This window comes from Malus domestica, chromosome 13 (assembly GCF_042453785.1).
Source record: "Malus domestica chromosome 13, GDT2T_hap1".
Classification (NCBI taxonomy): domain Eukaryota; kingdom Viridiplantae; phylum Streptophyta; class Magnoliopsida; order Rosales; family Rosaceae; genus Malus; species Malus domestica.
This window is the reverse complement of record NC_091673.1, coordinates 22,439,493-22,450,443: the sequence shown is the minus strand read 5'-3', so window position 1 is coordinate 22,450,443 and position 10,951 is coordinate 22,439,493. Positions and strand designations below refer to the sequence as shown.

General features: G+C 39.3%; 2 protein-coding genes across 2 annotated transcripts; one reads left to right on the top strand and one right to left on the bottom strand.

Moving 5' to 3' along the window:
- Positions 1 to 626: 626 nt before the first annotated feature.
- Positions 627 to 4,656, top strand: LOC103424171 (probable pectate lyase 8). The gene is made up of 7 exons (XM_008362259.4): positions 627 to 939; positions 1,290 to 1,343; positions 1,920 to 1,994; positions 2,736 to 3,378; positions 3,469 to 3,572; positions 3,703 to 3,841; positions 3,935 to 4,656. The coding sequence occupies exons 1-7, from the start codon at positions 836 to 838 to the stop codon at positions 4,154 to 4,156; spliced, it is 1,341 nt and encodes a 446-aa protein (XP_008360481.3). The 5' UTR covers positions 627 to 835; the 3' UTR covers positions 4,157 to 4,656.
- A 1,897-nt stretch (positions 4,657 to 6,553) lies between these two features.
- Positions 6,554 to 10,951, bottom strand: LOC103453657 (inosine triphosphate pyrophosphatase). The gene is made up of 8 exons (XM_070810753.1): positions 10,703 to 10,951; positions 10,551 to 10,615; positions 10,043 to 10,106; positions 9,940 to 9,949; positions 8,050 to 8,081; positions 7,822 to 7,934; positions 7,024 to 7,100; positions 6,554 to 6,938 (listed from the first exon to the last, which is right to left on the bottom strand). Exons 1-8 carry the CDS (start codon positions 10,839 to 10,841, stop codon positions 6,821 to 6,823), a joined length of 618 nt encoding a protein of 205 aa, XP_070666854.1. The 5' UTR covers positions 10,842 to 10,951; the 3' UTR covers positions 6,554 to 6,820.

The window sequence follows — 10,951 nt, the reverse complement described above, 5'->3', positions numbered from 1 at the left end:
AAAAAAATTAAAAATTAAAAAAATAAATACAAAACAGGGGAAACCTTTAAAACTACCACCAAACAATCCCTTAAATTCCACAGCGATGTGTTGCGTACACAAACTGTAAGCATAATTTCGACAAGAAAAAAACTGTAAGCATAAACGTCCCTCCCTCCATCTCAAGGCCGTGATTGGCGCCTCAAATTACACTTCGACCAAACACGCCATTATTAAAAAAATTAAAAAAATAATCTTAATTTAAAAATCCATAGCGCAAAACAAGCGGATTACCGTGACATGTGTTTCCGTAACCCCAATCCGTACTCTACCTCTCTCCCCCTTAACGGCCTCGTCCGACGTGGCCAGAAAAAGCGTTGAGTTAAAAGTTAGTTGGGGCGTCGCAGTAAAAAGTGAAAATCCCTGGCAGTAAAACGAAAACGGAGGGTATGGAGGAGGGGTGGGTTTGGGGAGCAGTTAATGTGGGTGGTGGAGGTTGTTTGGTTGTTGGGTTAGAGAGAACCTAAAATCCGGGGGATTGAAAAGAACCAAACAGTGAAAAATGGTGTTTGTTAGTTTGTTAACTGTAAACGGCGTTAGAAGGAACGAAGGGAGTGGGTGTGTATTGTAGAAAGTAGGGTGTCTATATAAAGAGTGTGATTGTTTGTGGGAGCTCCCCATTCTCTGACTCTACTTGTCTGCTCTCTCTCTCTCTCTCTCTCTCTCTCTCTCTCTCTCTCTCTCTCTCTCTCTCTCTCTACCTTCATTTGTGTGTGCGTCTTTAATTTCTCTCTGCTCCCACATTCCCTCCTCCTTACAGAGAGAGTCAAAGAGAGAGAGAGGAACTGCAATTGCAATGGCGGTGTTTGAGAGTAAGAAGAAATGGGTCGGTGCGTTCGTGACGGTGCTTCTCGTGTGTTGCTTCGCAGCTGCTATGGTCTTCGAGATCTCTCGCAACAGGTTTGCTTCTTCTTCCTCTTCCTCTTCCTCTCTCTCTCTCTACATTTTCCTGTAAACTTTAGTGAGAGAAAAAGGGCAATGGGAGTTTCTTACTGGAAAATTGGAGCTGCATTGTTTGTTTTTTTACTAGAAAATGTAGTACGGACAAAAAATCCGAAGATTCTACAACTTTTGGGGTGGTTGAGTTTTGTGAGTTGCAGCCGACTCCATTGAAGCAGAGGAAGAGCTAACACTTAGAGTGAGAGAGAGAGAGAGAGGGGTCTTGGGGTTGTCCGTACAAATTGGCGTACTTCAATTTCCTGTAATTTTGTTTTTGTTTTTGTTTATTTTGGTATTTTGCTTATGTGCAGCAATGGAGGAACAGAGGAGTTGCAGAGCTCGAGCAACTTGTCAATGGCGGCCAGGTCCGAACCCTCTCTCCCCCCCCCCCTCAACGTTAACTCCATTTTTTCTTCTTTGTTATTGTCTACGTGGATGGATCTCAACCGCCGCCCCTGTCCGTTCGGTTATTATTGTCCGGTGGATGATTCTGTTCTGTTCTTACACTAACCGTAAAATAAAAATATCAACCGTCAAGATCTGGATTTAAAGATCTCAGCCGTTTATTCCGTTACCCTCGGATTCCCATTCCTCTTTTTTGCACATTACCGAAATTACCCTCGACCAGTACCCATAATTCCACATATGCACCACTCGCCGACTAAAACGCCCGGTAACGGTTTTTACTCGACAGTGTCTGGCCTCGAGCACTGCACTCGCACACACACTCACTGACTCACTGCAAAATCGTGCTTTATTCAGTCGTTTGACATTTACTTTTCGTCTAAGCCGCGGCCGAAACGTGTTGCTCTCCCACTGGCCCGGGATTGACCCAAATCCTACCGTTTTTTCGGTAACAGTGAATGTTTTGGAGGCTTATGCAATTTTCTGGGTTTTGGTTTTTTTCTTAATTTTTTTTTTCAATTGGGTATCTTTTACAGAGTGGCTGAGGATGATGAAGGATTCAATAAGCATGCAGTTGAAGACCCAGAAGAGATTGCTTCTATGGTTGACATGTGGGTATTTTTACCTCTTTACCCCTCTCTCTCTCTCTCTCTAACTTTTTGGGTATGGTCATGTGTTACTGTGGAAATGCACATGGGTAAATCTGTGATAAGAAAAACATAATTTTTATATACTTTTGGGTTTGAATAGCAAAAATTTGACTGCATTTAGGGATGGCGTCTTAATAGTAAAATGCCTCAAGTTTTTAGAATTCACTGACCCAATTGCCAAGTCGCATTAAACCCAGCTGCTAATTTTGTAAATTCCTCAAGTTATCTGGTTTCTGTTTTCTGTCACTTTCACTGTAAATGCTTGATTTATTTGCAAATTTAAAATGCTTGATTTATTTGCAAATTTAAAATGCTTGAATTTATTGACGTTGTGCTGATTTGCCCTCTATTTATATTTATTTATGCAATTTTCACCTTCCATAGTGTTAATTTGCATTAATTTCCATGTTACACTTGGACTTGTGTAATGGACATCTAGTGGTCAGGATTTGGCCAAATACAGTGGAGGACCAACACAAGAAAGAAACTCGGCAGAAATTGCCCCCACCAGATCAATCCCAGTGCTAATTACTATCTCACTTTAATTATCTTAAACTATGCGGATACTAAACGTAATTAAGTTTGTAATTGGGAAACTGAATTACGAATTACTGCATCGTATGTTTGAATTATGAATCTGGAATAGCTTCTGTTTGATTATAATGTTGAGTTGATAGTAGAAACACACTGTTGATATTGCAGGAGTATCCGCAACAGCACGGAGAGGAGGAAGCTGGGCTACTTCTCGTGTGGAACTGGCAATCCAATCGATGACTGCTGGCGCTGTGATCCCAACTGGCACAAAAACCGCAAGCGTCTTGCAGACTGTGGCATTGGTTTTGGGAGAAATGCCATTGGTGGCCGCGATGGACGCTTCTATGTTGTCACCGACCCTAATGATGATGATCCTGTTAACCCCAGGCCTGGTACTCTTCGCCATGCTGTCATCCAGACCAAGCCTCTCTGGATTGTGTTCAAGCGAGACATGGTGATACGGTTGAAGCAGGAGCTCATCATGAACAGCTTCAAGACCATTGATGGTCGCGGAGTCAATGTTCACATTGCTAATGGAGGATGCATCACAATCCAATTTGTTACAAATATTATCATCCACGGCCTGCACATCCATGACTGCAAGCCCACTGGCAATGCTTTGGTGAGGAGCTCGCCTACTCACTTTGGGTGGCGGACAATGGCTGATGGAGATGCTGTCTCCATCTTCGGGTCAAGCCATATTTGGGTTGATCACAATTCCCTCTCCAACTGCGCTGATGGTCTCGTTGATGCTGTCATGGGCTCAACTGCAATTACCATTTCCAACAACCACATGACCCACCACAATGAGGTAATGTTAAAATGTTTCTGAATCAGTTTGTTACTATCTACTTGCATGTGAATTCTTTTTGTTGTAATATTGACATTTGATTGATATCAGGTGATGCTGCTGGGCCACAGTGATAGCTATACCAGAGACAAGCAAATGCAAGTCACCATTGCTTACAACCACTTTGGAGAGGGACTTATCCAAAGAATGCCAAGGTAGTTAGTTAATTCTTCAATTCAATGATGAAATCAGAATCGGTTTGTTGACAGCAGATGTGCAATTCCAACAAGTCGTACGGCACTTTTAATTTCGATGTTCATAAGACATGATCTGTGAATAATGCAGGTGCAGGCACGGGTATTTCCATGTCGTGAACAATGACTACACTCACTGGGAAATGTATGCCATTGGTGGGAGTGCAGAACCCACTATCAACAGCCAAGGCAACAGATATGCTGCTCCAACCAACCCCTTTGCAAAGGAGGTATATATTGCAGTACTAATCATATCTACGTTTCAATTAGTTCTTGTTTACCACCACAATAACCGATCATTGATGATGAATTACACTGTAAAGGTTACCAAGAGGGTTGAGACGGCTGCCACTAAATGGAAGAACTGGAACTGGAGATCAGAAGGAGACCTGCTGCTCAATGGTGCCTACTTCACTCCATCTGGAGCTGGAGCTTCAGCAAGCTACGCCAGGGCCTCAAGCTTGGGAGCCAAGTCATCTGCCATGGTTGGAGCCATAACTTCAGGTTCCGGTGCACTTCCCTGCCGCAGAGGCCACCCCTGCTAGTATCTCAAATTTCCATTTTACCAAAACTATATAGCACTCCAAATTTCCTTCCACATATTCGTTCAAAATTGTTTTCTACACCCATCTATTGCATTTTACAAAATTTGGCAAGTGTACATTATATACACATGTCATAATATCATCCAATCCGCCCTCCCTCCCTCCTTCCCCAGATTGTCCTTCTGTTATTGGTCAACCTCGGTCTGCTTCAACTGAAAAATACAATGCCATTTTTAGGAGCAGGTACAGAAGCGTTGTTCATTATTATTCTTCGTTGTCCTTTTGGTCTCCGTCTGTTTCATCCCATCCTATTCTGTCTCTATCTTCGTCTTCCTCGTCCTATCAGTGTCAGTCTTTTTTCCTCTCTCTGCATACATTTGGGTTTACAGGGATATGAATGATTTTGTGGGTTTTCTTTTCCTTTGTCTAGAGTCTTACAAGCAAGCAAGCAATAGTATGAAGATGAATGACAAACCTTGAGTTATATATTTTACTTTTTACCTTTTGGTTTTGCTCTTTTACTTTTGGCAAATGGCAACGGCAATGGCAACGGCAACGGAAGCAATCTTTTACTTTTGGCTTGTTTCTCAATGCCGGCCCGGCACTCGTTATGGTTTCCATGTGCTCTCCCTACCACACCACATGATCACATCAAGTGATTAACCAGCAACCAACATCATCACCTTTTTCTTAACTTTCACCATCATCATCATCTCACCAAGTGATTAATTGCTGGACCCAATTTGATTAATTAATTTGGGCTTCGTTTAGCATTAACCAAATCAAATTATCAATCATCACTCAGAGGATTTGATAGGGGTTTTTTTCCCCATCAAAATGTCCTCCACCCATCACCATCCATGAAAATGTCTGCTCTACAGCATCTCCAACAGTCTGTAAAAACAAACATGGGTTTTCTCTCGGAGTTGTTACTGGCACTTCAAAAGTTTTGCGGCACTCTTTCTTGACAAAAAACACAAGGACAAGAACAAGTGCTTGATGACTTTTTGAAGCGCTAATGATAACAATCCCCCTTTTACTAATTAAACTTTTAGACTACTATATTGTTAGTTGAAGATAAAAACCCAAACAAAAGGGAGGTGCAAAATGTTACAGTGACAACTGAAAAGGCGTATTCTCAGAGTCAAAAATTAAGTTGAGTCAATTCCGGACATATGATCATGTAAATATAAGCTTGCAAGAGATCTTTGGATATGGATTGTCTGCCTTTTCCATCCCATACCCTTCTCATGCCCTTTTATATTATGTGGTCACGGTTAACTCACGTCAACATTTTATATTCTAATTGTTTTTTGTTTTATTATTTTTATAAAAAATTAATATAAAATGTTGACGTGGCTTAATCGTGACCACATAATATAAAAGGGCATGAGAATGTTATGGGATGGAAATGGCAGACAATACAAGTCCGAGATCTTTATTTTTGTGAGGGAACCCGCCAAACAAAATCCAAAAACAATTGCCAGCCCAGCCAAGAATTCAGGTTGCACCGACACACACTGGGGTAATAGTGAAATTTCTGGTCAAACAATAAAAAGGTTAAGCATGCCCCGAGAGACACGATCTCTACGGGTGGTTGGGTATAGGAACCTAAATAGTTGAAGTGACTACAAAAATAAGTTGCATAGACCGTAGTGTTGGTGTATATTAATGTTCTCTTCCTCAGACTATTTTGTAATATAAGCATCTTATTGCTGTCAGATCACAAATCCATAACACTTGGGCCCCGTTTGGGATTGAGGTGATTTTAAAAAAAGTCACTGTCAAAAAAAGCTGAGGGTCATTTTTGTGTTTGGTAAACTGAAAAAAAAGGGCTTATTTTGAAAGCTGCTGTGAGAATAAGCTGAAAATCAAAGGAAAAGCTGAAGCTGCTATTTGCTGCTTTGAAAAAAAGCCAGTTTTTTCAAAGCACACGGAGCTACAGTGCTCCTTTAATGAAAAGACACACTATCATCCTGCTTTTTTTTCCAAAAACACTTTCACAAAAAAGTTTACCAAACACTCTACTGGCTTTATTTCACAGCCGCTTATTCTCACAGCACAGCCGCTTATTCTCACAGCAGCTTTTTTTCAAAGCACAGCAATACCAAACCAGCCCTTGGTCATGTTAATTTATGCTCGAATGGATGGTCCAATTTACAATCTAACAACATAAATATACGCAAAACTATATAGAAATAGGTAGCTACATTTGAAGTATTTGTAAGCAGGCCCCATTTGCTAGGAGTTGAGGTAAGGTTTGGCCTTTGAGTATTTGCTTGGCAGAAAAAGTCTCCAAATGTTTGTTACGAAGTTGATAGTTGCAGTCTAATGGCTGTCCAGAGGCCAAACCCTAGTCCCAAATCAAAATTTAAATCATTGCAAGGGAACAACACGAACAGAAATTCCGATGATCAATCGGCAATGCTTTCAATCGACACATATGGAGCAGAATAGAACCATATAAAATCACCATAGTAATATATGGAGTAAATTCTTTTTCTATATCTAGCTCATAATACTTGTCTGAATGAGTGTAATCACCGTTGCAAAAGTTCATAGCATGTTTTGCTTCCACTCAAAAACCGTATTTAAATCAGCTATTCCTCACTATCATCGCTTATGTTCTTCCGTAGAGGTAACAAGCCAAGCAAGTGTTCACTCTTACACAGAGTTCGTCTCAAAGGTGTACCCAGCTTCAGCAAAGTGAGACTTCACCAGTGCAAGAGCTCTAAAGCGATGAGAAATCTTGTTCTTTTCTTCCTTCGGCATCTCGGCATAACTGCAATAAGACAAATAACAAACATCAGCTGCAAGTAATACTATGGACCACTGAGAAAGTAAATATATAATATAGATTAGCTTACGTCTGCTCGTAACCATCAGGTTGGAAGACTGGATCCCATCCGAAATCAGTTGGTCCCCTTGCCGGAACTATTCTCCCCTGGAATTCATCCACAAATTGCATGTTAGTGCCACATTCTCTGTTAACCATCCCGTGATTGTAGTTGTACAACCGTTTCCACAAACTAAACATTCTTTAATATTTGCAATAGCCACAAATTCCATCTTTTTTCTTTCTTCAATGAAAGCCAATGGATCAGTTTTCAGTTAGTTGAAAACTATCATCTCCCAGGATTTAGTTTTATTATAGGAAGCCAAAGTTCTCTAGTTCAAAGGACATATTTCAGGTCAAACAGAATTCTATCAGCCAACTCTTGTCTCTTATTGATCAAATCTTAAAGAGAAAAGAATTGCGATTCACGACGCTCAGCAGGGGGGAAGATAGATGTAGACAGAGGCCTTATATGATCAACTACTGGAAACTAAACCCATCACCTATATTCTTCCATAGAACTCGAACTATTAGATTAAATGGGCCAACCAGTTTTTTCTCCTGATTTTCCAGGTTCCAGGAGTCTTTCTTGTTTTAAAGACTCAAGCTAATGTTTCCATGATGAGTCAACAGTTATGCACGTCTTTGGATATCATTCTAACTGATGAAAAGTATAGTGATCATAGGCTAATAAGTTACAATGCCTTAAGCGGCATAAGATGCTCTCAAACCACGTCCGGTATGTTAAAAAACAGGTACATTAGTCTACAGACCTTCAACGGAGGAATATAAAAAACAAATAACAAATTGTGATAGGGTCTCTACATACCGGAGTTTTACCCAGAAATGTGATAGGCTCAACACTGGGCCCAGTGGTAAAGGAGAAGGAACACAATGCATAAGCTGATTTATCCTCATATGCCATCAACAAATTGTTGAGACCTATAAGAAATGAAAGAAACAACAAAAATCGAGAAAATTAGAAACGCAGACATCACAAAATTCAAATAAAGAATTACAGGAGAAAAAATAGAAGGAAAAATGAAATGATAAGTACCTTCATGTCCAAGCTTCTGCAGGAACCACTTACTGCATAATTGTAAAGAATCAGTAAGACTTAAAGAAACACCACATACTGGAAGTCTAGCTATTTGTGAAAACTAAGTATTAGACTAGATAGGGTTGAAAAATACACTAAACTACCATTTAAAGCAGCAACGAAAAATGTTATACTGAACTGCAAAATCTCATAAACCAACAGAAAGAAGAAGAATAAAAAATGACCATACCAGGTTGCAAAGGCGAGAGAAAAATAGGTATGAAGTTTCAGAAATATGATACAGAGTAAAAGGAAAAACAAATAGAACAAAGGCATAAAATGATCACCAAGGATTTGTTCCCTCAGGCTCCGTTTCTTTTAACAAACATAGCAGGAGCAACAACAACAATAATGCTTTCTACCAATTTGAAACCCTTGAAGCCAAATTTAAAGATCAAATAGGATTAAATCTTCTCTCAACAATTCCATCCATATAACGTGACACATTCCACTCGTCCTTGGCATTTTCAGCTTGCACTAATACTTCAGTAATCCCACACATTTTCATGATTAGGAGTTATCGGTATTTACATTTAGATACAATTCCTTGGAATGGCTGAGTGATTTTGACACAACTTTCTTCCCAGTACATCACACCTTGAATAGGTAAAGTTCTAAGGCATGATATAACAACTAACTAAAAAACTTAAAAGGGAAAATATGGAGAGTCTAAGGCATACTTTAGATTTCCTATAAGTTTATGTTTACAGATTGGGGCCCTGAAATTTCTTAAAGTTCTCAACTTATCACAATATGCTTTTCTAAATTTTTTTTGACATGTTGATAAATCTATTAGAGGGTAAATGAAACTAGACTACAGTAGAAGAAAAGAAAGAGAAGAGTATGCAAATTGTTAAAGCCCGAAGAACAAATAAGATAAAACCAACGGTTTGTACAGTTTTAAATCAAAGTAAAATAAAGCACAACTAAAAGAATCCTAACAAAATCAGATGTCATGACACGCATAGGTGCGTCAATTCAATCCCATGGGAAATTAAAGCCAGGTTTCCCAGGAAAGAGAAATTAAAAAAATAAACTTTATAGATCCAGCGATAAAGGTAGAATACTTTGTATCCTTTCAGAAATGATTATTAAGACCAAATTCATTGAAGGGGGAAAATAAACAAGAGCAACAATTGGAACAGTCAGATTATATAAGCTTGAATTCCAAATATATCCCTTAGATAAATGGGAACTCCATGAGAAAACAAATTAACGAATGCCAGATTGGTTAAAGAAGAAGAAAAACAAGAAGCTTGTTATAATATGAGAGAGCGCAAAATAAGAAGGAAAAACAAGAATGGGGGAATAACAAACACCAAATGAGTATAACATAACAAAATGTGTGAAGGAAATCCCTATTTAGTCTCCAGATATTCAATCTTTAAACCCTGTTGAAAATATCCACTCCACCCTCCACCTTGGGACGACAACCCTAAGTCCCTAACCGACAGACTATACCGCCTAGCCTCCACTTGACTCTTGAACAGACAATAGGTATGCTGAATGAGGTTTCTCTGCAATAAAAATTATACTTGGTGGCTGATGGATGCTTCTAAGATATCCATTTTGTTGTTTGTGCCCAAGATTTGAAAATCAAATAGCAAGGAGTATAAATATTGCACACATCGTTAAAGTATACAAGTTCATGTATCTAATAGTGTCATCGATTGAATATCATTCATTGGTTGAAAATAAAAAACATGTCAAACAATAACCAAATTTATTTGCATGTCCTCTGTAACAGAAATTAGAGTCAAAATGAGAGCGCGTAAACTAGAAAATCACAGTCAAACCGAGAGCATGTAAACTAGAAAACCACCTGGAGAAGTAAGATGAAAAACTTACATGTAAGGCCCTGCATTAAATTTTTAGAGAGCCCATCAGAAATAAATTTTACATGTGTACGTAACGAAAAGAACAAAATAAGGAAAACAGAGAGAGCACTAACCAGGTAGACCCTTGAGGGCATTGAAGCAGAGGCAAGTATCTTCCACAAGCACAGGACCATTTACCTATCCATCCACTCATTCAATAACATCATTCAGATTATAGATATTACTATACACAATGAGCTTCAACCGAGGGAGCTTATTTGAGGTACACCCTTGTAAGGCCACTCCACATTCTCAATGATTCGAACCGTCTAGTTTTTAAGTCATAGCTCAAAGATCATCATTGCAAAAAATCACTCAGCTCCGAAAGCATTTAACCACTCAATTAAAATTCAATGGTTGCCAATTTTTTGAAATACAGTGTTCATCTATTTTCTTCACTGCAATTGGATGTCTTAATTATTTCCAATGTGTCTAATTTATTGATGATCATTGATCTTTGAATGATAAATAAATAAACAATAGACAGTTCAGAGCATTGTAAAAAAATTCAGAGCAAATCCGTGTCCCTTTGAACAAGGTTAGTTGAGGAGATATTGAAGCAGAGAGATATTGAAGAAGGACCTGAATGGCTGCCAACCGAGCCTTTTCCTTGGATATGTCCTCTGGTTCGCCTTGCAATTCCGGCACTGTCAAAAACCAAAAACAAAAACCCAACTTGGCAAATTAAAAAATGAGAGAGAGGGAGGGTTTTACGGTTTAGGGTTTAGTATTACAGTCAAGCTTGAGAGAGTTGAAGGGAATGGAGGTGCCCAAGATGGCACGAACTTCTTCGAGCTTCTTAGCGTTGCCAGTCACAAAAGTCACCGGCTTTGGCAGGACCAACCCACTTCCTCTTGCTCCCACCGCCGCCATTGCCGTTTCCCGACTTCTTTCTTTCTCCTTAGCTGCCAATCAGAAAAATCAATGAGAGGGCTTTACGCTATTTTGACATTTTTTATCCGAACCGCACAGGAGTGAGTTTT